The following is a 26,406-nucleotide window of genomic DNA, read 5'->3' as shown; positions in this document are numbered from 1 at the left end:
CCTTCTTAGAGCATTGGTTTCCTGCCTTGAAGCATGAACTTCAGCTCATAATTCACCCAAAAATTGAGACAATTGGTCTGTCTCAGAGGTTTCCATAACGCCCAGGCAGAGATCCGTAGAGGCTTCGCGTTCTGTTACGGTCACATGGTCTCTGCGGGGGCGTTGCAGCATGGTTGCAGCCCTCCCAGGAAGTAGATCCCCTCTGCCTAACTTCTTCCTCTGCAAATAGGCTGTGGTGAATTGGAACACTGCTCCTGCGTAGATATGAGAGGACGTGAGTTTGCCAGCCTGTGACTGATTCCCCTCTTAAACCCTTCTTCCCATAGCGTGGTTTCCGTGAGCATGCATCGCCCCATTAAGGCTCACCTGCTGATTCTTAATGGCGAGCTCTCCATCCTGCTACTTCTGGCAGGTGCGCTTTTATGATGTCGTCCGAGTTCCTTCACTGGCCCTTCGCACGTGGTTGTCCAGTCCAGCTGCGACTATTCCAAACCTCTCTGGTAAGTCTTTCAGTTTTCTCTTTGTCTTCCCTTTCTCCTTACCCTTCGTTTTGTCATAAAGTATTTGTATTGTTCTTTCCACAACGCGTTATCCGCTCGTTATTAAAGTCTATCTCAGCTTTCTCCAAAATAGGTGTGATTTAGGCCCAGCAGAGCTACGGAGCACGAGGTGGCGCCGGATGTGATCGGAATGCTCCTGCGGTGGTCCAGCAGCAGTTAAGTGGGTGTTTAAGGATGAGCACGAAGAATTGTGCAAGCGTGACCTTAAACTGAATGTTCGTCATGTCTAACCTTTTCTTTTGTCCTTTTACAGGGTCTGCCTTCGGAGATGAAAAATGCGTCGTGCTACGGTGTCAAGAGCAGGATTCCTGCGTTCCGGAGGATGAAGATGATGGAAGAATGGACGTCTGGTTCGGCGAGTGAAGAATGTGTCGTGCTGCAGTGTCAAGAGCAGGATTCCTGTGTTCCGGAGGATGAAGATGATGGAAGAATGGACGTCTGATTCGGTGAGTGAAGAATGCAAGTGAATGCTGGTTCCAGGATGCAAGCGCGTAGGCAGGAGACTGGATTCCAAGATAAGTCTGCTTTATCCCAGGCGGCGGTGAGCGTTACACTGCATGCGAATGCAGATTAACGCAAAGTGTTGGCCTTTTGATGGGAGCGTCTTATATTGCCGAGTTCGTGAGACCACGCCCATCAGGCCTGGCTTGTCTGCCATATCTTGCCATTCCCTGAGTTAGCACGTGCACAGTAACTCAGGGAGGCCACACCCGAAGAATGTGCTCGTGGAGCTGCTTCAGCAAAATGAAGCTCCAGAGTAAAAGCATCTTTACACAAAATAAAGTGTTCCTGTTTACTGACTTTCATGAGCCTGGCGCCAAAGGCGCCAGGACTGTGTCCACCATGGACCAGTGTGATTGTGACCCTTTGTCCTCTTCCTCTGATGGCACAGTGTCAGTGTCCTTGGGCCCATTGGACCAGTGACCATGACACTAATCTAATGGCCTGTACCTGAGGGGGGCTTTTATGCCTCCCAGCCATCAGGTGTGGGTCATTCATTCCAATGGGCTGCATGCTACAACCCTGTGCCTCTGCAGCCCCCTTCCTCTTCCTAGTACTCTGGGAATTCTGGGACTTGAAGTCCCTTACATACAAGTTAGTTCTTTTAATAAGATTTTCCCAACCAAGTTCTTTTTTCTCCGCAATTATATTCCTGAAAGGAGTATCAGAGGGAACAAAAGGTATATTTGGTTTCACAGAGGATTGAGCTTTTCCCAGTTTTAAATTGGTAGCTATTACGCAACTCTGAAAGCCTTTCCTGAGATTCATAGGACTTCCTATTTCTAGCAGTGTTATACTTTTGGTAAGGGCTTTTCTCACCCTTAACCTGTGACTGGTAAAAATTGTCTTCACTAACATTGTTATAATACATTTTAAGGAACACTTGGTCTCTTTGGCAACATGCCATTAGTGATATCCCCTTTTTGGAGGTACACACATAACATGTCCTCCCATTTCCCTGGGACCCTTCTCCTTCCAGGTGGTCCTGCTGGCTAACACCCGCATCCCCGCAGGGGCAGGAAGCGTCTGCCTTTCTCACTGGCAACCTGAGAAGAGACTTTAGGTAGGGTTTTCGTGAGTGCTCCATAGGATTCATCACACCCCTAAAAATGGAAAGAAACTAACTCTGCTGTCTTGGAACTATAAGGTCCACAAGAATTTGTTGAAACAATGGCCACTACTTGATTATATAACCAGTTTCAATATAGTGTTGCCATCGGATGTTTGGTTAACTGAGGTTCTTAGTACAGATGTTATGTTTTTAAATCCCGCTCTGAAAATCCAAAGAGGTGGGACAAGTGGTGGACTATTGGCATAAAAAATAAATTCCAGGCAGCCATTTCTACTCAACATCTCATATAGGAATGTGCCTGCAGTATACATGGAAATTGTTAAGGACAGTTATGTTCTTTTGATGAATATTTTCGACCCGCCAGGGATGTATTACACAACAAAGGTGATAAACACAGTGACAGAAATTTTGGAATGGCGGGTAGCAGAATTCAACTTCATCCCTTATCTGGGTAGGAGACTTAAATGCTAAATATCCCCCTGAAGCACCAATACGAGATGATCGAAGGACAGCGCTGAATGATTAGATTCCCATGCAATACTATGAAACTTAAGCAACATGAGATATCTGCCTCGGGTAGGCTACGGTGTAACCAGTTACATGATTGGAATTAGGTTACGACCAATGGAAAGACTGGAGGGAAAGGACAGGACCACTATATGTGGAGCCAGATGGGCAGAAAATCTACCCGCGACTATTTATTTATCCCCAAGCACATCATACCACAGGTACTTCTAATGAAAATCAAACCTCCACCGTTCCGTGATGACTGTATGCTGAAATTGAAAATAGCATAAACTGGGAAAGCAGCTCTCGAGAAACAAGAGGCGGGAGGGGATTGGTGCCTAGGAAAACTGACAATTAGTCTTGTCACAATATAAAAAGATGCATAACCATCTCACTCAGACAAGAATGGATTAAGGGAAACAGATGGTTAATTGTGAGGTACATGAACCTGACCACTTTTCACAGCCCTTTTCATAGTGAGTGATGAACCTTATAAGAGATTAGGCGAGTGCCTCAGGAGGTGTAGTTACCTAAAAGAGCCGTAATCATTTAAAAACAGAAGATAGGCCAATTAGGGCTGAAAATAGTAAGATGAGGCAACAGTTAAATGAGCTAATCTCTATGCAAGATATTACGATAATCGAACTTAAAGTTAAAAAGGAAAATTGAACAAACCTACAAAAACTAGATAACATAAGAGAAAAGGTTTTGCTCAACAACCAATTGAAAATGCTCAAGACATTGGGTAACAATGATGATAGAGCTGTTGGTGCTTAGTTACAACAGAGCGCTTAAATCATCTATTCAACCGAGCAAACAGCAAGGACGTGGTAATTATATATTAACTGAGAATCCATGAAAAACACAGGACAGTCTTTATAAACGTCTCTAGCAAATGGCAGGTGAGACATCAGAATCAACTACAAGAGCTGGGATTATACAAATCAATTCTTCACTAGCCCCAAACCCTGGCAGCCTGTCTAGTTTAGTCATCAGAGAGGTCCCTTCTAGATGGGCTTCAATTTTAACATCTCTAATCAGCAATACTATAAAATGGGCAATCCTCCCATGCACATGGACAGAAGCCGTTCTGGTCTCAATCTATAAAAAAGAGCAAATGGAGGAACCAAGAAATTACTGTCTAATCACCCTCTTGGACACATCTAGTAAAATCATTGCATCCATACTGTGGAGGACATGAAACTGATTTCAGATCAGGCTTGTCCACGCTGCATAATGTTCTCTGCCTCTCGGCGTTGGTCTACAAAGCAAAAACAACACACAAACCTCTCGCTCTATGTAATGGTCCTGGACTAATGTGCCGCTTTTGCATGGAGTGGTCAGGAGCGTTTTGTGGCATAACCTACAGGATAGACAATGGTATACTGAACCGGATTATATTGTTACACTCAAACGCAGGAGTCGGGGTACACCTGGATGCCAGTAGTAATCTAACCGACCCTATAAACAGAAATCTAGGATTGAAGCAGAGGTGCATTTAAGCTGTATAATGTAAGCGCTGATTGTTTAACTACAAAGAAAAGGTAAGTTGTGTGTCAGCATGCTGTCAAGGTTTGAGGGATCAACAGAAGCCTGGAGACCAAACAGGCTGTGTTCAACTATAGTTTATTGTTCTCACACAGGTGGGAGAAAGGCCTATGGGGCCTAAAGGGGAGATGCTTTAACAAAACAGGGACGCATTTTAATATAACAATGCAGAGGGTTCATTGGAAGCACAAGTGAGAGGGATATTCAAATTCTAGTCTAATGCATAGTAGTGGGCCGGAGTTCAATTTCCCTAGCCCACCTCAGTTTGTGTTCAGGGTGTCAGCGCTGTGGGTGAAGTTAAGTCACTCACAGTTCCTGGAAGTTATACGGGTTCCAGAGCCCTTCTTTCATAGGCTGTATTAGGGTTGGCCCTCTTGGGCTTATTGCACAACTGGGTGTTCTGTTCCTCCAACTCCAATGCACTGCAGTACAGGAGATGACAGTTTATTTTTCCTCACCTGTCCCCTGGGTGGAAATGTAGCCTTCAATCATCATCACACCACCCACCCAAGGGCATTCTGTCAGGTCCTTACCCAGCTACCAGCTCTGTTCTCATGAGAGCCTACCACAGTCTCATTCTTTTCAAGAGCCTGAAAACAGGCTCTGTTTTCTGAAGAGCCAGCAAACAGGCGTAGGTTTCCCAAGAGCCAGCAAACAGGCATAGGTTTCCCAAGAGCCAGCACACAGGCTCGGGTTTCTCAAGAGCCAGCACACAAGCTCTGGTTTCTCAAGGGCCAGCACACAGGCTCTGGTTTCTCAAGAGCCAGCAAACGGGCTCAGGTTTCTCAAGAGCCAGCAAACAGGCTCAGGTTTCCCAAGAGCCAGCAAACAGGCTCAGGTTTCCCAAGAGCCAGCAAACAGGATCAGGTTTCCCAAGAGCCAGCAAACAGGATCAGGTTTCCCAAGAGCCAGCAAACGAGCTCAGGTTTCCCAAGAGCCAGCAAACGGGCTCAGGTTTCCCAAGAGCCAGCAAACGGGCTCAGGTTTCCCAAGAGCAAGCAAACGGGCTCAGGTTTCCCAAGAGCCAGTAAACGGGCTCAGGTTTCCCAAGAGCCAGCAAACAGGCTCAGGTTTCCCAAGAGCCAGAGAACAGGCTCAGGATTCCCAAGAGCCAGCAAACAGGATTAGGTTTCCCAAGAGCCAGCAAACAGGATTAGGTTTCCCAAGAGCCAGCAAACGGGCTTAGGTTTCCCAAGAGCCAGAGAACAGGCTCAGCTTTCCCAAGAGCCAGAGAACAGGCTCAGGATTCCCAAGAGCCAGCAAACAGGATTAGGTTTCCCAAGAGCCAGCAAACAGGATTAGGTTTCCCAAGAGCCAGCAAACGGGCTTAGGTTTCCCTTAGGTTTCCCAAGAGTCAGCAAACAGGCTTAGGTTTCCCAAGAGCCAGCAGACAGGCTATGGTTTCTCAAGGGCCAGCAAACAGGCTCTGGTTTCTCAAGGTCCAGCAAACGGGCTCTGGTTTCTCAAGGGCCATCAAACAGGCTCTGGTTTTTCAAGGGCCAGCAAACAGGCTCTGGTTTCTCAAGGGCCAGCAAACAGGCTCTGGTTTCTCAAGGGCCAGCAAACAGGCTCTGGTTTCTCAAGGGCCAGCAAACAGGCTCTGGTGTCTCTAGGGTCAGTAAACAGGCTCTGGTTTCTCAAGGGCCGCAAACAGGCTTTGGTTTCTCAATGGTCATCAAACGGGCTCTGGTTTCTTAAGGGCCAGTAAATAGGCTCCGGTTTCTCAAGGTCCAGCAAATAGGCTCTGGTTTCTCAAGAGCCAGCGAACAGGCTCTGGTTTCTCAAGAGCCAGCGAACAGGCTCTGGTTTTTCAAGAGCCAGCGAACAGGTTCAGGTTTCTCCAGAATCTGCGAACAGTCGCAGGTTTCACAAGTGCCCCTCAAAGGCCTGAACAGGTTAAAAGGCCTTCAGTAGGTCACATAGAGTTTCTCCTCTGCCAAATCAAAGACATAGCTTCTTCTCCACCCCCTCCTTCACTCCTCTGCTGTTTTCTTCCTAGATCTTTCACTTTTCCAGCTACAACCTCTCCCTCACACACCTTGTCTCCGCCTTGCTTTGTTCTGGTCCTGATGGCGAGCAGTAAAGAGACTTCTAGAGGGTACACACTGGGACTCCCCTTGGCCAGATCAAGGAGAATGCTTGTAAATGGTTTTACGGATGTCATTCCCCCTCTGATTACAGAGGGAACAGCAAGGTACCATGCTCTTCTTGCCATTCCTTTGGTCTTGGGCCTCTGTCAAGTAGAAGACCAGGAAGGGAAGAGATGCTCTTGGGATCCCACGTTTACCACTCTGAGTGGCATCGCACAGTGGGCTGATTCCTTTAGCCCCCACAGTATACAGTAACCCTTCCTGTGTTTGTGTAATGTGACTTGTGAAATGGAATTGCACTACAAACTTGTGTATAGACCTAACCACAGTCTCAGGAAAACATGAAGCTGAGAAAATAAAAAATAAACTATTTTGCAGGAACCCCACAAGCCCACTCAATATGCCACATACTCTGCGACTTCAATGCAGGCCCAAGATTTTGTAGCATTTGTAGATGTGCCTACCCACAATGTTTGGGCCACGTCATGTCAAATCTGCAGACCTGTAAAGCATTGTCAATCATTACCAGGATGTCCCTGAATTACTATTTAATCTTTCTTTGCACAAATCTGTATTTCCAGAAACATGGACTACCATTCCCACGATGCATCTGCAAGATATCTGGAAAACCCGGCATGCCCAATCCAGAAACCTTTTTTGATCCAGAGTTGCACGCAAACTTGTTTCACTGTGACTGGAAGGAGACAGACGCATTTTAAATGTATGCAAAACTCAAAACGGCACGGCAAGAAAAAACTCCCTGGGTTTGTCAGCACTGGCTCCTCGCTCAAAGTCCATGCCAGGAATTTCCATTAACCACACTTATGACTGTTTGTGTGGTGCCCAAACATACAGTTTCAACATGGCTTTCCTCCCTGCTAGTACTGCTTATAATCTTATAAACTGTTTATAAGCTGTCACACCATCAAACTCCCACTTCATGCATTGCATTCTGAACCTTGTGTTGCTGAAACCCATTTGGAATTACTCTATGCTCTGCTGACCATTCTGGCTTGGATCTTGCCTGTGATTGAAGCAGGCCAACACAGGAGAAAGGATCAATTTCCACATTGCCCCTCTTTGTCTGCTGGCAGTGTGTTTTCTTCTTCCTCTTGCGCTGGGTCCCCGTAGCCAGAAACCTCTCTTTTTTGTGATGATTTCCTGCATCACCGCATTCTTGTTGCCTTGCACCAGTTCAGTGCTACAGTTTTCTACATTCCTAGTTCCTGTTACCTGTTAAATGTTCTGAATTCATGTTTCCCTTTTGGGGCTCTTAGTGTCTGGTGTTTCATGGTGTCTGCACCGTGCCTCTGTGTATTCCTTTGTACATAGATTGGCTCCTATACCATAGGAGGCAATCTTTGTCCTTTCATTTGTCTTGTACTACTTGTAGTCTATAGTGTACTCCATGCAATAGTGAGTTGCTTTCTGCTCTCTCAGAAGTTATGAACTGTATTTTTTGGCTGGAGCCACACAGACGTGTTACTCCTTATTTGTGTCTCAGGGTTCAGACACAGAAACCACTTTTGCTGCCCCCCCTTCCATGGGCTTGCAGGGTGTGTTATTTACCTTCACTTATTTCTGTGGGTAGTCTCAAGCCCGATCTGTTTAGCCCACTAGTGGGATTCCTCATTGTTTGTCCAGTACATGTTTCCCAAACCTTCTTGTTCACCATCACAGTCTGCCTTTTCTTCCTGTTCTATTGCTCTTATTTAACTTGCCTGTTCTTCCTTCTTGTTTACCCTCCTGCTTTATTAGCTTGCCTGTCCCATTATATCAGCTTAGCAGCCCCCAAAACTATCTAGGATGCCCTGTGCATCTCCTGACACAATGTCCCACAATTAACAGAATGGAAATCAGATCCAGACTCAAAGCATCCAGTGAGAGGGATCACTGCTGTTGTCTTCCCAAACCATAGCAAGAAGGGCAGGCCAACACCTCAGACGATGGGTAGGGTTAATGGGGGCCAGGCAGAGGCCCAAAGAAGACAAATATTGTAGCCATTGAAAGCAACAAGCAAAGAGATGGAGGGCTGGGGATCAAGGACAATGTCAAAGGACAAATAGGCTGCAGGGAAAGTCCTAAGGGGCAATGGAGGTTAAAATAGTTTGAGCAGTGTTCTCACCTGCTTTAACCTCACATCAATCTTCCTAGCACACCCAACATCAAATGAAACCATACACTGGCAGCACACCCCATCCCAAATCTGATGACCCATCTTCATAGACATCTACACACCAGTGCAAGTTCCATGCCCCACAACAAAATCTGCGGTTTTCCCAGCACGCCGTGACATTGCTCACTTATTTTCATGCCAAGTAGTGTTTTGGGTGTGCACCAAAAGCAAACACAGTAGGACTTTTACAAACAGATCACATTTAATAAGGGTGAACCCTTCCTCACTTCCAGAGGAATCATCAACATGAAGCAAATATAATTAATAGGTAAAACGGTTCAACAAAACAAAGTTTCACATAGAAAAAGCTAATCGGGATTGCGAGTACAAGTGAGACCAGCAATCTACAGAATATAAAGTGGCAAAAGAACAACTTGGCACTCCTGCTGCTCAAACGAAGGTCCACATTTTAGAGAACTAAAGAAATGATAGGAACATGCACAATGTCTCACTTAATGTCACTACGTTCTGAAAATGGCAATTTGGGTCTGGACAAAGACTGGTAACAAATGAACTTTGCAAAAGTTAAAAGGCACATTTTTACAATCAATCCCAACTGCAGCAGCAACATGAGGCAGATGTCTGGAGACCAGGAAGATTAGGGGTTTCAGATAGTCTTCAATCACTGCCCCCACTCCTTACAGAGTGAAGGGTTGTCACGGTGTCAGTTGGGGTCTGTGCAAATGATGTGAACTCCTGCATTGAACTCTAACTGTTAGTTTCGCTGAGAATCCGCTCTGGGTCTTCACAGAGCTTATGCTGGCATCCTTAGAGTGCAAGCCCACTGACTAGATTTGTCAGAGCCCAAGGATATCGTTCTTACTTCCTTCAACCGTCACAGCATACTACCCTGCTACACATGGTACTCCAGGAAAAGGCCTGCCTCAAACACATCCAGCATCCAAATTAGGCAGGTCTAGTGGCCAGGGGAATGTCGCAGTCCGATTCACCCGCATCTCCGGTCTCAACTACAAGGAGCTCTAATTTCACACCAGAAGCATGGGATAGAGCAAGCATGGAACGGTGTCCTGGCTGCTAGGCCCATAAACAACAGGACCTCCCCAATGGTCAGCATGTTGAATCACGCACATTGATTTTTCTGCATGACCACCAATCTGGTATTTGGTGGTGCTAAAGCGCCACCTATAAGCTGAAACTATTGCATTAGAGTACAGCTAAGGAAAAATGGCATATGAGGAGGGACACAAAGCGCGTAGGTGTTGTTTGATTATTTACCCACCCATTGACTGCTCATGGCCATGCTAATCCTTATGGCCATTCCCACCCACTGCCTGCCTCTCCCCAACCAAAACACATCCTCCTAAAATCTCTTATCAAGCCTTACCATCAAACTGTGTGCTTAAAGTGCCTGCCAGTGCTTTTTCAAAGCAATCTTCTGAGAATGAGTGACTTCATTGGAGTTGTAAACACGCTACTGGTCTGCCTTCAGCCACTCGATATATTAGCACTATGCATGTCCTTCACCGAAATCCTGTTACAAACAAGCAAGCATTGGTTAAGCCAACAGTTTTGGTTTGCGAGTAAGTTTTAGACATTTGCCAGAGACTGCTATTATATGCCCAGTTACTCGCACCATTTTGCAGCTGCTACCATTGATGGCCAGTTAACACTATGGCAGTGCCTGGCAAATGCATTTCCCACGCCTACACAAAAGCCAAAACTGTTGCATTGACATTGTGTGTTAATTTATCTGATACACTTCATCACTATATTTTATTGGCGCTAGAATTGTGCCTCTTGTTCAAATGTGACACGCCTCTTACCTTATTAACTAGTGTCATGCATTCAAACTGAGTCTGCCCATTAAAAAGGCATTTAGTGCGTATAGACAAGAGACACTTAATATTCTTGGCACTTAATATTCTTAAGGCCTGGTTCACAATACATAGCTGTGAACGTACGGCACATGTGTGTCTCTACTCGGCTTATGTTTGAATTCAAGTCACATCTGTGCCCTGTGGACTCTGCACTCAAGATAAACCTGGAGGGAACTCCAGCAGCCTCTGGTCACCTCGGCCTCTGTCCATCACAATGGGTGCAATGTAGGTATGCATGGTGCACTAGGCAGATACCTCCAACACCATACATTTGCGGCTATTCACAAACATATGGCATCAAATTTAGGAGACCAAAAATTAGTTTGAATTGTAGAATGTATTAGGAAGGAGGCATGGGCTCTGTGAAAATATTGCTTCAGAGGAAACAAATCTGGTGTTCGTTTTCTCAAAAAGGATGTTCCCTCCTTACACCAATGCATGAGTGACATACATATTGCTGACAGTGGACATGCTTAGAACAAATAGCTTACCAGCAAAGCCTGGATTCTGGCACACATCGTTTCCTTTGTGGAAATATGCTCCACGTAACCATGCAGGTTTTTCTTGTACGTGTTCAGGAAAACCTGGAGTAGTCCAATGTGTATGATATGCATTGAACACTCAATGATTGTCCCAAGTCCTTTGAGAACACCCCCCCCCCACCCCCCTGCTCCGTTTTACCTTCATTGTCACACACATCCTATTTTCAGGTTGGAAGAAAGAGGTGGCATGAGGACAGTAATTTGAGGGGTGTCTCCTAGAACTTCCTAAGATGGATGTCCTCAATCATGCAGTATTTGAAGAGTCACATGCAGTCACCCTCACTCCTTGCCCAAGGAAAAAGATTCATTTGATCCACGCTGAGGATCTATCAGTACCGATGGAGGACGGGGTGAGAGTTTCTGCTATACCTAAACCCAACAAAACGTGTTAAATATTTGTGAACTCAGTGTGTCATGTACTGGCACCAGATCACCTTTCCCAATAAGAGAACCTCCATATCAACTGCTCTGTCAAGTAAAGTGTGGACGGAAAATCTACTGAAATACCACAAACCAGTCAACATATCAAAAAGCAAGTCAAATGATTTAAATCTCGAAAGTTATGCAATGCGACACTGGAGAAAGTAGGATCCCACCTGCCATTTAGGCATCAGCAGATGAAGGGCTCCCCAGTGTACATTAATACAAATGTGTTTTTTCAATCCCCCTTTACGCTTTATATAGGAAATATTACCAAACCAAAAATGATTCTCTCATTAAAAAAGTATGACTGTATAATATGATTATTTACATCAGAGGTAACCACATTTTACCATCCCACTTCAGTGCTAAATTATAGTATTATGACATTGAAGTGTTATACTTCAAGAACAATGTGAAAACAGGCTTTATATATTTAGGGAGTACTGCCGAAATTACATTTTAGCTAGTAGAAGAAGAAACTCCTCTAAAGTTACCTAGGTTCCACTTTTTTCACCAAGACAAGCATGTATAAGCAGCAGGACGCAAGGCAGTGTTTTTACAGATCTCCACATAATACTGCAAATGCATTTAGTAGAATTGTTGTAAAATGTGTTTCGCCTCGTCTACATGTCCACACATTTGCTTCAGGTGGTCTCCCCTGGAATACTCTCTTACCTCATTGCAATATCGTAGGACTCTGGGTGGATACAAGTTTGGTCCAAAGGATTTGGCTTCTGTACAGTGGTGGCGGCTGCTTTGCCCTTCTTCTTAACAGTGCTTGCTTTAGTGCCAACACCTGTTTTTAGCGCAGGGGCACCTTGTGAGAGATTATTCTGTTGATTGCTGTTGAAAAGTAAAGGACACATCTTAAACATTAAATGGTATGACGACACACAACAGTAGCCTAATCCATGGGAAAATATTAACTCCTTACGCATTCTCTCAATCACTTTGTTTAAAGACAAAACCAAAACAATTATGCATGGTAAGTATTATTTATTTCATACAGCCATTTTTAGTAAATAAATCAGTCCATATAAGCATGATAAAGAATGAGAATCAAACAATGTCTTTAAAGACTTTGGCAAATTTAAGATGTAATTTTAGAAATAATTATCCATATGATATGGCATTTATAATGCGCCCATACACAAGTGTTTCAAGGCGCGACAAAGTATGTCACTGCTTACATGGAAAAATAACAAAGCTGCTAATCAATTGTGCTGCTGAATACTTCATCTTATCTTGATCCGAGCTATTAAAATGGGGAAGCTTAATGACTGAATGTATTCTAGCAGGTGAGAAATATATACTTTTAAAAACCCTTCTCTCTATGTTACTGGCTCTGATGCGAACAGATGATGGAGCTCGGAGTCCCTGACAAAGCATTGAAAGAAGGTTTTCTACCTTTGTGGCTGGAGGACTGTTGGGCAGTAGGCTTTGAAATTGCAGGGTGTGTCTGTCTTGGAGTAAGGACAGGACCCACTTGTCTGTGGTGATGTTCGACTACTCAGCGAGGAACTGGAAAAATTGCACCTTCGCACGGGGAAATGGAAGTGGGGACTAGTCTGCAGACTGGTCAGGCCTGCTTACCGGCTTCACCCCTAGATTGGAAGGAGCTGCGCCAAAGTCGGTTTCCTCCCCTGTGGGTGGTCACCGGATGGATAGGTGGAAGATCCATATGAATGTGACAGTTAAGATGGCCTCTAGTCCCTGCTGCATATGGAAAACTGCGACTTTCCAGAACCAAAGGACTGTCAGTGTTGCTGCAGGGTACCCAGAGACCTGAACGTATCAGTCTCATTCTTGATGGCCTGTAGCGTGTAGTCGACCTTCCTGAAGAGGTCCTCTCTGTTAGGCCTATCCACTACACTTCAGACAAAAAGTTGGAAGACTTCAACCATCCCTGTTGAAGCAGCACCAGACAGTTGACCATCAGACGGAAATCAGTTTCAGCAATGTCCACAGTAAACTAGATGGCATTCACATAGACAGCCTTGCCTTCCTGAAGAAGTTTAAACACCTCGTCTTTTTTGTCATCCGGCAAGAAATCCAGGACAGAGCCCATTTTGAACCACAACTGTCTGTCGTAGTTAGACAGACTGGCCAAGAAATTAGCAGTTTTAATAGTAGTGGCTGCAATGGAAACAATATGCTTGCCAAAAGCCTCCAGTTGCCTTCCTTATCCAGTGGAATAGCACATTGTGAAGAAGGGTTGGGCGGGCGGTTGCAGTGGCCACAGATACAACAGAATATAGAATAGGCTGGGTTCAAAGGCAATTGGGGGCCCGGTACTTCTTCTCAACCCTGCCCTTTTTCAGAGGGGTCGTGAAGGGGCTCTTCCTTGATAGGCCATCCTCCCAGATGCCATCAAATACAGGGATAGAGACGGCCGTCTTCCGTGCCATTCTCTGCTCCTTTGGGAGAAGATCAAAAATCCTAGCAGTCTTGGACATGAAAGAGTGCAAAGTACTCTTGTCAGCAGGTGGATCATCAGGTTTGCCATTCGCATGAACAAGTTAATAAAACTGAGCTGTAGCATGAATAGAAGCACCACACCACCCTGAGAGTTGTCATCTTCGATCTCTGAATCAGGGGACTCAGCAGGTCGGCGAAGAGCCAATAGTGAAAGCAACTGTGGCATCTAGGAGGAGCCCGGGGAGCATGCGACTAACGTGGAGCTGGTGGGACCAACGGTACCATGTGCTGCAATTCAACACAATAGTCTGTAGTGCAGACATAATGTCCTGTGAAAGAGAGTGTGCCTCCTGTTGACGGGGGGCAGTTGTAGGATGAGAAGCAGCAGGTGTAGGAGTACGAGGGGTATGTGGAGGCTACACAGTTGGAAGTGGTTGAGGCTCTGCAGGTGGAATTGGCAACTGTGAGGAGTCAGACATGCAATACGAACATTTAGGGATACGTTTGTCACAAGTCACCATTTTATTAAATAATAAAGGGGTGGGACAAATGCCTATCTTTCCCTAGCTTAACAGAGGTTTCCCTACCTAAGAAACAAAAGCTAAAGGAAATTGACCTAATGTCCAAAATCTGTACCTCACACTAATACACATAACAAAAACATACAGAAATCATTTGGTGATTTATCTTCATCTACTTTCACTCCAAGTAGAAATAAAAGTTCTCTTCCTTCAATATATTCTTCACTTGGTAAAGCGACTTTAATTTTTCTTCACGCTTCCAGTCAAAGGTCAAAACAACTTATCTGAAGATCAAACAATATTTCCTCCATAGAAACCGCTTCTTAGTCAGGATGGTTATACCACAGTTCATCACGCACAATAACGGACTTGACATTTCTTTTCTGTCATAGTTCATCAAACACGATAATGAAATTGGCACTTCTTTTCTGTCACAACCTTCTACCACATTCATTAGACTTCAAGTTATCTTCTTCCTGGTCCACTCGCCTGACAGGACTACTACTAATTATGTGTGGGATTGTAGGAAGGTGTGTGAATTTTGGAATGAGATTGGTGTGGTGATGGAAAAGGTCTTGGATGAACCGATAGGTCTTGATTTTGAGACATTAATACTGGGAAATTATGCTACCTTAGATATACTCACTCAAAGCCAAAAGAAGTGGTTATTTAGGGAAGCCATGATGGGGAAAAAATCATCCTTAGGAATTGGAAATCCGACATTTCTTTAAAAAAAGAGGACTGGTTGAAAGAAATGCTTGATCTGGCGTATGTGGAAAAATGTATATATAGGAAACAAGGCAAGAATGGGTTGTTTATGAAAATTTGGGGCAAATTTCTGACATTGTATTGATTCTGACAATTTCATATTATATGATGTGTACCTGGCATCTGTAAGGGGGGGTGAGGGGGTATTTATGTGTTTGTAATTATGTATATAGTTTTTGCTACAAATTTCTTTGTTATTTCATGTTTTGTTGTTATAAGCAAAATGAAAATAAAACATGAAAAAAAGGACTACTACTAATTGTCCCTCCCCTGGGTTACTCTCCTGCCAGGATAAACAAAACTCTTATTTCTACAACTTGCATTCTGTGATAAGGCTTGTTTACACAATTGGCATACCGTTTCTTTCTTCAACATGCAACACAAAAGGACAACAGTTTTTACATTGATCTATTTGCCATAAGCAATGCAGGTTTATACTTCTCTGCCCCTTGTTCCTTGTTACAAGGAGGGATTTTCTTCTGCGGTATCTGACTTTCTTTAACATAAACTCTTGGCTGTTGATTATGTGGTTTATAACTCCCTCCCTCGAGGTATCTTGATATGGGATTAGTGAATTCAACATGCCTTGATGTCACTTTCAGCTTGGTTTTGCTTTGCATGTTAAGATGTTACCTTTGTATACATCCATCTTCAGGAAAATTATATCTCCTTTGGTTTATTATTTTCACTCTTTTGCTTGGGCAATGTAGACAAAAATATTCCTTTAATGGATATTCCTCAGTTTGGCTTTGGCAATGCGCGTTACAATAATCTAATCTGACATCTCATAACAGGAGAGTTGCACCCAATTTTCTTACATTCAACTGTTCGGTATTCAAAAGCATTCAGCAATCTCGCCTTGGTGCGCCCCGGGTTCACCTGCATTAGGCCAACTCACTCGTCTTTCCTGGCGTCTCCTTCTGACATGCTGACTCAACTTACTCGTTCTATGGGACTTCTGCAGAGTTTGACAGTGCCCGCCAGCATACCACGGCTCGCACTGACCGTCACAAACGCCTGCACAACCCTGACCGCTGACCAGTGAACACCATACACCAGCGCAGGTTGTAGGATGCATGGAGCTTCTCTCTCCTTCGGGGTCACCAGCACCAATACTGCTTCCTGCATTTCCTCTGCATGCTAAAAGGATTCCAACCTCATCAAGGCTCTCCGCACGTCGTCCCGCTGTTGCTACAGCAGCAGCTTCAGTCCCTGCTTCGTTCAGCTGCTTCCCCTGCTGTCTCCTTTTGGCTCACACCTGACAGGCCTTTAAATGTTTAAAGGTCCTGCTCAGGTGTGGGTTATTGGGATAACTAGACCACACCTCACACTTTACGAAATCTTGATCCCTCTTCTTTGTGTCAGTAATAGGAGCAATATGAAGTCCATAATGTTCCTAGGTGTTTTAACTTTCGTTAATTCATATTGCTTAGGGGATTTCTAAGACATATGTTTAAGAGAAGAATTTAAAGGACACATAGATCTTCTCTTAGGTCGGTAACCTGAACCCCATGAAGAATCATTACTACTAAAAGTAGAAATATCGATTCCATGACTCTCATACACATAAATTCCATATTTACAAAGAGAGTTCATATTCTCGATACCTTGGGAAAGATCGGGAGGGGAGGCTTTACTGTGGCAGCATGGCATTAAATATTCAGGCACTATGGGAATCCCATCTTTGAAATAGGAGGAATACTGCGTCTCTCCTGACTTGAATCACCAGCTTCCCTTGATAGCCTTCTCCCCCATGTGATCCTCCCTCCTAACACCACCGCAGGGTTGGGATCAGGTTACAACTGACTTTCGCTGCCCACATGGGAGGAGACCCTGGCTGGGATTCTTTTATCACGCTGCAGGATTCATCACATACCCTTCCCCTAAAGACCTGGCCGACCATTGCAGGTTCTTTTCCAACCTCTGATTCATCAGCCTGCCCATTATTCAAAGAGGGTTCCTGAGCTTCCCAGCTCCACATTGGATCCTGTGAGACAGGTATGATATCAAGAGAGACACAGACTCAAAGGTATTTGCTTTAAAACCTTTATTTACTAAGGTTCCTGGGTTGGTGTAATGCCCGACTGGCCCTAACTCTAAAGGGATAGTTTCCTTAACTGATGTTTCTAATGGCCGTCGTGGTCTAGAAGTCCAAAATAAAAGTCCATCTGTGTCTAAACCTATGCTTGCCCTCACTCTTTACAAAAATGTGATAGGATGTCTTTCGAAAAGGAAAATAGTGGTTCAACAAAAAATGGGAAACCAAAGTTGGTTTCAGATGCTCTTCTCACCAGGTGCAATTTGGTCAACATCACAAAAATGAGTTAAATCAACAGGGCTGTTCGAAAGACCTTCTCCACAGGCCCTTATAGTGATTTCAAATACCTTCAGTGTCTTTGAGTTCCTTGGGGTTCCCTTCCCCAAGCTTCAACTTATTCAAGGTTTCAAAAGTCACAAAAGAAACGTAACAGTTCCTCTTGAAGCCCCTCTGGGTTCCCTTCTCCTTGGGGTTCCCTTCCCCACACTTCAATACTTTCAACACTATAAAGAAAACCAATAATTCTCCAACTTGGTTGGGCCTCTTAGGATTCCCTTCCCCAAGCTAAGGCCCTGTCCAGCTTTCAAACACAAAGTCAGTTTTATCAGGATGCACTTTGCTTTCCTCAATAGGCCTCTCAGGGTTCCCTTCCCCAGGCTCAGGCCTCTTCCAGCTTTCAACACAACACAAAATTTATCACAGTTCCTTTTAGGTTTCTCAGGGCACCCTTACCCAAGCTTAGGCTCCTCTAGTTCCAAACACAAGCTGAGCTGGTAAGGACGTGCCTTTTTTTATATATAGTCTTTATTACATTCTATGATATGATGTGAGATGGCATTTATAACGCGCCTATACACAAGTGTTTCAAGGCGTACCGAGGCAAGGGGGGGGGGAACAAAGGGAGGACGGACAACGATCCTACTAGGCCAGGTGTCATTCAGATCGCAATCCTCTCATGGGGTAGAATCAGAGGCTTTTCGAAAACGCCAGCCATTTTGCTTTTCTTCAGCACGACCACTCTGATCCTTTGCCCCTCATTGTTCCATACTCTTGCTTTCTTTTACACTTTTTTACCTTCAGGTGCTTCCTGCACAATTTTGATGCATTTCTTTTCCTTTGTCATGCACACTTGCACTGTCTTTTATTCCTTCTCTCTGTTGTGTCTCTTGCATGCTTCTTTCACACGCTCCGTCTGTTTTAGGTCACGCAACCCAAGTGCCCTGGGCTTAGCTTTGCCCTGGGCTTAACTTTGCCCCTTTTACCACAGTTCAATCTTCATCAGATTAATCCTTGTTCATAAAAACACCTTCTTAGTGCTTCACTTTTTCTCTCTCATCCTTTAATTTAAAGTTCACCTCTAATATTTTTCACAGGCTTGTCTCCCTTCCTTCGCGTTCACACTTTTACTTCCTTTGTTGAAGTCTCACCTTTAGCTTCAACTGAACATTTACCCAAATAAGGTCCCCTTTCTTACGCGTTTCTAGTGTTATTTTGTATCGCGCTCTTCACAATCACTATTAAATGCCTGACCGTGCCTAACTATCAGTGGGACAAGTTGAGTTCTTTCTATGGTAGATTTCCCTTATTTTCCCCCATGTTATTCCTATGGGTAATCTTTTGGATCTTAGTTGCCTCTTGCTAGTCTCAGAATTTGTTGGAAATGGGGAGGGGGACATGGGGTGAGATTGGAAATACCCAATAATAGGCTGATGGAGAGTAGGTTGGGGTATTCTTGAGCAGCCTGATTCCCCCCTGCCAACACGGTAAGGACGCTGCGGCATCCAGACGAAACAACAAGTGCTGCACTGTCCCCGAAAAACCGGGGGACTTGGACTAGAGGTGGCAAGGGTCACTTTATCGCCAGCGGTGTGTCCGTTGATGCCAGAGTCGCGCATGGGTTAGTGGTGTGCTAGAAAGAGAGGAGAAGAAGCCAGTGAGGGGAAGCAACCCAGTAGAGATTCCCGAGCTCCGGTGCTCGCTGTCATGATGCCTACCCCCGGGGACCCAGACCAAGTCCAGCAACCCCGGAAGCAGGCATCAAGTTACCCCAAGCAAACCCAACAATCCCAGCTAGGGGCTATTTGGGTGCAGTCCTGGCGCCTATGGCACCAGGCTCCTATGGAGAGTCAGTCCTGGCGCCGTAGGCACCAGGCTCATAGATTAAAACTTACCTGATGCAGACCATGCTGCAAGCTTACCTGATGCAGACCATGCTGCAAGAGCTCCAAGCCAAACAAGGCTTGGAAGGGACTATTTTACCTAGGGACTATTTTTTTACTCGGGTGGGGCTGGGGAGGAATACTTACCTGGGACTACTTTGGAGGCTATTTAAACCACGCCCGAAGAGCAGCACACGCTTCACGTTATTCTGCATCCAGCAGCGTAACGCTCACCGTGCCTGCAAGTCTGCATCCAGTCTTCTGCCACGCCCGCCTCGAGTTTGGAGCTCCTAGAAAAAGGGAGAAAGAAGGAGAAAAGGTTAGAACAAGAGCAATACCTTTGATCCTTACCTGAATTCCCGATCCATCGCGCCTTCGAGCTGGAAGAAAGAAGTTATTTTATGCGCGTCGCCAGGCCTGCTGCAGCGCCGCGCTGAACTCACCGGCCTTCGCAGCATCTTCACATTTCACCGCATCCTCCTGCATGTTACCGCCGCACTCCGGCACCTAAGGAGAAGACAAGAACAGCAAGGGGAGCCAAGGGAATACACAGAGGAATACCCCCCATAGACTTACCTGATTTTACCACCGGGGGTACTATTCTTCTTCACGGGTCGGCACAGCTTCCACTGCATCCTAGCCGAACCCCGGCCCCTAAGGGGAAACAAAAGGACAGCAAGGTGAAACAAGGGACTAACAAGGGGAACCCTCCTCACCATAAAAGACTTACCTAATTTTACCGCAGAGGCATTATTCCCCGAGACTTCATACTTTCTCTCAGCGCCTGAATAAGGGAGAAAGCAACAGGTTACATATGGACATTATTTTATCGAACTGTGTTGGATAATACAAATCGTTACCAGAACATTACCGGTTGCCACGAGGAACTCTTCAGTAGGGTCAGCTGCAACCTGCAAGGAATCGGACAAGACTGAAAGTCAGGCATTTGAACTCTTACTAACTACATACTTATGGCGTCTTACCGGGAATATCGGAGTCAATATTGTCCTGGAACTCACCAATTCCTTCGAGCCAGTGAAGCAACTGGTTATCTACACGCCCCTGTGCTCAATGCAGGACGGAGAGCTCATCTTTTCAAATCATCAGGTGAGATTATAAGAGGGAACATCCAAGGTGATCAGTGGGGAGAACAGTGGGGTGGGGGGATTTACGCTCAACTCCACGGGTGGTTAATTCCCTTTCTCCACTTGCAGAAGAATATTCCTACGGGCCAAGCGAACGAAGCTAGGTGGGCCAGTCCAGTCCGTCATCTTGGCCCTAAGCGTCACATTGGTGGAGACCGCAGCAGTCCAGTCCAGATCGACGCCTCTGTGGGAGCCAGGTGAGCGTAACACTCAGTGCCACTCGCTCTGGAGTGGTTCCAGCAGGGAGGCTGGGAACGCGCAGATGGAGACCAGAGGATCCGCAACTCCTCCCAGCCCCCCACTGGGGAGGCAGACTCCAAACCGTCGGTGGATGGCAGTACGGACCACTACCCAGAGGTGAGAGCTACCAACGCCCGGAACGGGCGCAAGACATTTCGGCACTTGGGTGTGTGGCCCAGGCATCATTGACAGCTCGGGTGGGGGCCCACGCATCAAGAGACGTATCCACCAGACTGTACCACGAGGGTTGTGCACACCTTCGCCACATCGCACTGGGTGATCCCGACCCCGCGTAGGCAGAGAGTATGGAGCTGGGCAGGAGCAGTGTGATAGAGAGCCAGAGACCGGCACGGTGGCCCAGGCTTGAAGAGAAATAGCAGCACATGACAGCGCAACATGAGTATGCGTGGGATCTGACCTGCACTTGAGGCGGACAACACCAGGAGGCCCTCGGGCTCATCTGAGGACAAAGCAAAAGCAACCATTGGCCTTGAGACAATAATCAATGGACGCAAATAAGTCTGATACGTGGGGACACAACCCACAGGGCTACACATGAGCATTGAACCGCATCAGCAGGAGTAAGTCCAGCAACAAAAGTCATATGCAAGGTGCACAGAAGTTGATGGATAAGGCAGGACAGCATGGGAGAACACAACCAACTCAAAGAGCAAAGCAGTGAGAAACAGAGTAAGTAGAGTGCAACAGGAGCCCACGTCTCCCGGGCCCCAAATGCACTTCGGACACTGACAAGCCACGGCCAGCAGAGAATAAGTCCAACCCATAACGCCAGGCAGAGGCGGGTGGACGTGAAAGTGCGCAATCCACCCACAGAGCAATATAGCGGCATCTGAGCAGCGAGACCAGAGAAGAAGCCTGGAGGGCTGTCTGACAAGGTGGAGGAGGGGGAAGACGGTGCTACGTCGACCAGCAAAGAATGCCAAGCAAATCCAAAGGGGGTAGAGGCAAGCAAACCAGCATCGACTCGTTTGCCAGGAGGTCAGACAAAGGCCAACCCACTTCATCGGTGGCAGCCATGGCCTCGTCCAGAGCAGTACAGAGCAGTACAACAGGAAGACGGCGAGAGTCCAATATGGAAGACATAGGGGCCCTGAAGCGTCTCTGGAAAACAAGCTGGACACGGCCATAGTGGCCCTAAAGATGTCCCTGGAAAACAAGATGGACACACTTATGGTGGACGTGGGCCACCTCAGGCAAAACGTACGGACCCAAGTGGACCGAGTGGGTACCGCGGATCAACAGGTGCAGCAAAACACCACAGATGTTGCAACCACCCAGATCCAAATGTCAAACGTGCTCTGACGGGTGAAGAACCTGCAACAGAGGGCAGAGGACACAGAAGGGAGGGCCCGAATGAATAATATCCGGATTGTAGGAATGCCGGAGGGGGAGGAGGGTCAGGACCCCATGAATTAGGAAGAGAATGTTGTGCTGCAGGGGATAGGGGCAGGAGTACTGTCCCAGGGTTTTGCAGTGGAGAGACCGAACCGTGAGCCCCTCCCACCCCCGGGAGAAGAAAGAAAAATAAAATAAAATAAAAAAAATAACAACAAAAATAGCAAGAATCATGAACTTCAAAGATTGCAACAAAATACTGACATTCTCGAGAGAAGGGGGAATGATAACAAGGAACTCCTCCAGAATAACGATATACCCGGACTATACAATCCCGGTTCAGAGACAGCGCGCACGCTATGGTCCCACCAAGGAACGCCCCAGAGCCGCGGGTATACGTTAAATGGTACTGTACCCAGCAAAATTGAAGGTGATACAAGAAGGAAGATGGCACTTCTTTGAGACAACAGAAGAGGCCCAAGCATGGATGGACCAACAGAGTATCCTGCAACGAAGACCCAGAAAAGCCAACAATTAAGGAAATCTACCCAGCGGGAGTGAGCCTACCTTGGGAAGATGGTTCCTACATCACAGACATCACGCAAGCCAGAAGGAATATAATTAAAAGGAGCAACAAGTTTTGGTATTGCCGCAGATGGCAACAGGACAGGCAACCCCAAGACTTTTATTAGGTAGGATGTCAGTTTTAAGGCATAATGCTGCTGCACGCCGGTCTCACCTTGGTGGGCGGAGCAAGAGAAGCAGCGGGGCCCGAGCAGGGAGAGGGTGGCTGGGCGTTTATTTAATAGTTGTAGTTAGTCAGTTGTTTGGTAGGTTGGTGAAAGGCACGGAAAGTGAAAGAAGCAGCATACAAAGAAGTATAAGACACAGCGCGCGTGGTGACGAAACCGATATGGAGCAAACAAGCCCAAAACCCCCCTGCAGTCCGTGGTATGTGGGGACAATGGCACAGAAGGGGGCTAGTGCGGGGAACAAGTACTCACGCCCATGGGGAGGCAGAACGGCACGGACTAGGGCGAGGAAGAAGAACACTAGACAGGCGGCCCAGCGGAAGGACACGAAAAAGGCCGACATACAGGGCATACCACTGAAATGGGTCTGGACGAGGTGACCATTGCAACCTGGAACGTCAGAGGACTTAACGCCTACATCAAGAGACTCTGAGTATATGCCTGGCTGAACAGGCTGAAGGCCAAATTAGCATTGTTACAAGAGACTGATTTAATACCTGAGAAGCAAACCAAAGTGGCTACGAAATGGGGAGCCCAAATGTACAGTGCAACATACTCCAATTATGCCAGGGGTGTCCTAATACTGGTTGCCCCGGGGGTCCCATTCCAATCGATATATCAAAAAAGAGGCCCGGAATGCAGATTTGTGTAGGCACATGGAATGCTGGAGAACAAGGAAATATGCTTGATGAATACATATGCTCCAAATAATGACACAACAGAGTTCTTCAAGAAAATTGCACCCAAATTGGCCCAATACAGGGAGGCGACATTTATCTGGACAGATCTGATGACAAATATAGGAAACCAGCACCACCAGCGAAGGCCCTACAAATGATCCTGAATCAATTGCATCTGGAGGATGTCTGGAGGAAGGTACATGGGCAGGGGAGAGGGTACACACAATATAGCGCCCCCATGGGACATTCACATGTATAGACTAACTATTCACGGGCAGTGAATCTTTGCGGGAATTCATGGGGATACATATTAGGGCACAGACACTGTCAGACCACGCACCATTGCTAGCAACATGGGCACATACTTACCAACAATACCAACATGGTGGCTGAGAGTGGAGGCATTGAAGGAGGGCGAGTTCCAGGAGCACATGCAAATAGATTATTTTGAGCACAAGTTGGGAAGCATAGAGAGCACTGGTATGATTTGGGATGCCTTTAAAGTGGTGATAATGGGGGGGCGGCGATAGGAAAAACGGGGGGGCTGAGAGGAAGTGCCATGGCGGATCTGGGGGAGGAGGAAAGGGAGATAGAGCGGGCTGAATGCCCAGCAGGCTTGGCAGGGGAGGAACCCAGAGAACTCATGGAGCTGAGAATGAGTTGTGTCGCAATCTGGGATAGACTGGGAAAATTGGATTATGGGAGGTATATACAGAGAATGCATGCAGTTGCTGTTGGCCTGGCTCACCAAGCAGGAAGGCAGGAGAGACCCTATTAATGTGATGAGCGACGAAGCAGGGAAGGAGGTCAGGACCCAAGAAGGCATTAACGATATATTCTCACAATCTTATGAGAAACTGTATGCTCGCAACCCGGCGGTGGAAATGGGCGATATAGCTGATGCCCTGGCAGAGATAAGACTGCCAAAGCTAGCGGAAGATTAGGTTCAGATACTTGAAGCTCCCCTTACAGTGGAGGTACTGGAGGCCCCGATTTCTGAACTCCCATCGGGCCAAGCCCCGGGACCTGGCGGGCTCCCAGGTGAGTTTTTCAAGATATACAAGAGTACCTTGGAACTGAGACTGCTGGAAACATATCAAGAGGCGTATGAAAAGGGGCAGTGCCTGGCAGTATGTTGGAATCAGTAATTATACCCATCCTCAAACCAGGGAAGTCACCACTTGAGTGCGCTTCCTATATGCCAATCTCCCTCATTAACCAGGACTCCAAAATTCTTACAGCGCTGTGTAGTGGCAGGTGGTAAGGAATGAGGAGATAGTATAGTATTATAGTATAGGATAGTATTAGGGCTTATACACTTATGTTTAATAGCGATAAGACGCTAGGAAATAAGATAGTGTGAAGAGCCCCACCAACTGGCAGCTTCAGAGTCAGTTGTTATTTAAAACAGCGTTCGTGTTCTTTTCACGCTGTACACGTCTCCCGCATTCCAGGAACTGGTGCACGCACGTGCTGGGGCCTCGTGGTGAAAGCAGATGCAATAGTGCACATCTCCCTTCCCTAGCCTTCCACTGAATGCTGAAAGTTTACATTGAGGTTCTTCTACATATCTCACACTCTTATACAAAGTCCCTCATACGGTCAGGTCTGCGGATGATCCTTCCTCTTCTTGACTTGTGCAGAAAATCTGGTTTAAATTCTCGCAGGAGCTAACCAACTAATTTAAAAGGGTGGTACGCACATTAATCCACACCGACCAAACAGGATATGTCCCAGGGAGGAAGACGACATGGAATCTGCACAGATTACACCATGTGGTGGACCAGATGAACAACAGATGGGGTGAATGTGCAATAGCGTCATTAGACACTGTTAAAGCTTTCGACTCATGAATTGGGAGTGGCTGTTGAAAGTCCTTGCTCACTTTGGGATGGGGGAGAGGTTCCTCCTGGGTGGAGTTGCTACATAAAAACCCTAGAGTGAGAGTCAAAACGGGGAGACACATCCCGGAGGCATGGGAGGATTTATAGAGGCACAAAGCAGGGATGCTGTCACCAATGCTGTATATACTGGCCTTCGAGCCGCTGCGGTTTTCCTGAGGGCAGAGTACGTGGACACTGGGATAGATATAGATGGGACTGTACATCAAATCTCGTTATACTGAGATGATATGCTCCTCTTCGTGGGGAACCTGCGGGTGCACCTGCCATGCTTACTGGAAGCAATAGATGCATATACCAGACTCCCGGGTATAGCCATTAACAAAGACAAGTCCTCTCTTTTCCCCCTGGCTGATATAAGGTTGGTCTCCTCGAGCCAATTGCCAGACCTGGGACTTACATGGGCATCGAAATCCTTCCGTTACCTGGGGATAGAAGTACACCACGATACAGGGGATACACACAAATCCAATACACTAGGAGCTCTCGAGAAGACACGGAAGGCAATGACCTTCTGGAAGACACTTCCGTTGGGGATGATAGGGAGGGCGGCCCAACTAAAGATGATGGTATTGCCACACTAATATCCCACACAATGTACCTAATGCCTGCTTTACATGATTGAACACAATGGCACGAGAATTCCGGTGGGGTGGGGAAAGGAACAGGATTGCCCTGAATACCTTACAAAGGGACTATTAAGCAGGGGGTACCAGACTGCCAGACTTTGAACGATACTATTTTGTGGTTCGATGGCTAGGGGATGAAACATCAATAGACTCATTACTCTTCCAGTCGCCGTTGAAGCAATATTATCTGAGGGAATGGTTATGGATCGACAAGCCCCCGACCAGGACTCTACCTAACAAGGTCAAATTGGGCCAGAACCTGTGGAACAAAGCATGGAAACTTCAGGGGGAGCAGAATCCCTACTCAGCACAGATCTCTCTCGCAGGGTTTTTGCGTGTGGATACAGGGACCCTTGCAGCATACCGATCCCAATGGGAAACAAAGGGAGTAGCTCAGATAGGGGACCTGAGGAAGGAAGGTCAATGGATAGAATTCCTACACCTGATGGAGGAGCACGATATACACGGGGGTCAATTTATTCTATACAACCGCATGGTCCAGACAATAAAGAGAAGAAGAGCGAACTTGTGAGATGAGGACT

General features: G+C 46.4%; 1 protein-coding gene across 1 annotated transcript in view; it reads right to left on the bottom strand.

The window, feature by feature from the left end:
• SRBD1 (S1 RNA binding domain 1) overlaps positions 1-26,406 on the bottom strand; it is a 1,352,005-nt gene that overhangs the window by 128,145 nt on the left and 1,197,454 nt on the right. Inside the window, exon 20 of the mRNA XM_069608446.1 lies at positions 11,933-12,100. Coding sequence (XP_069464547.1) covers positions 11,933-12,100 — 168 coding nt within the window. The remainder of the gene's footprint in view (positions 1-11,932; positions 12,101-26,406) is intronic.

This window comes from Ambystoma mexicanum, chromosome 4q (assembly GCF_040938575.1).
Source record: "Ambystoma mexicanum isolate Mex_15411 chromosome 4q, UKY_AmexF1_1, whole genome shotgun sequence".
In the NCBI taxonomy this organism is placed as follows: domain Eukaryota; kingdom Metazoa; phylum Chordata; class Amphibia; order Caudata; family Ambystomatidae; genus Ambystoma; species Ambystoma mexicanum.
This window is presented reverse-complemented; position numbering and strand designations above follow the sequence as displayed.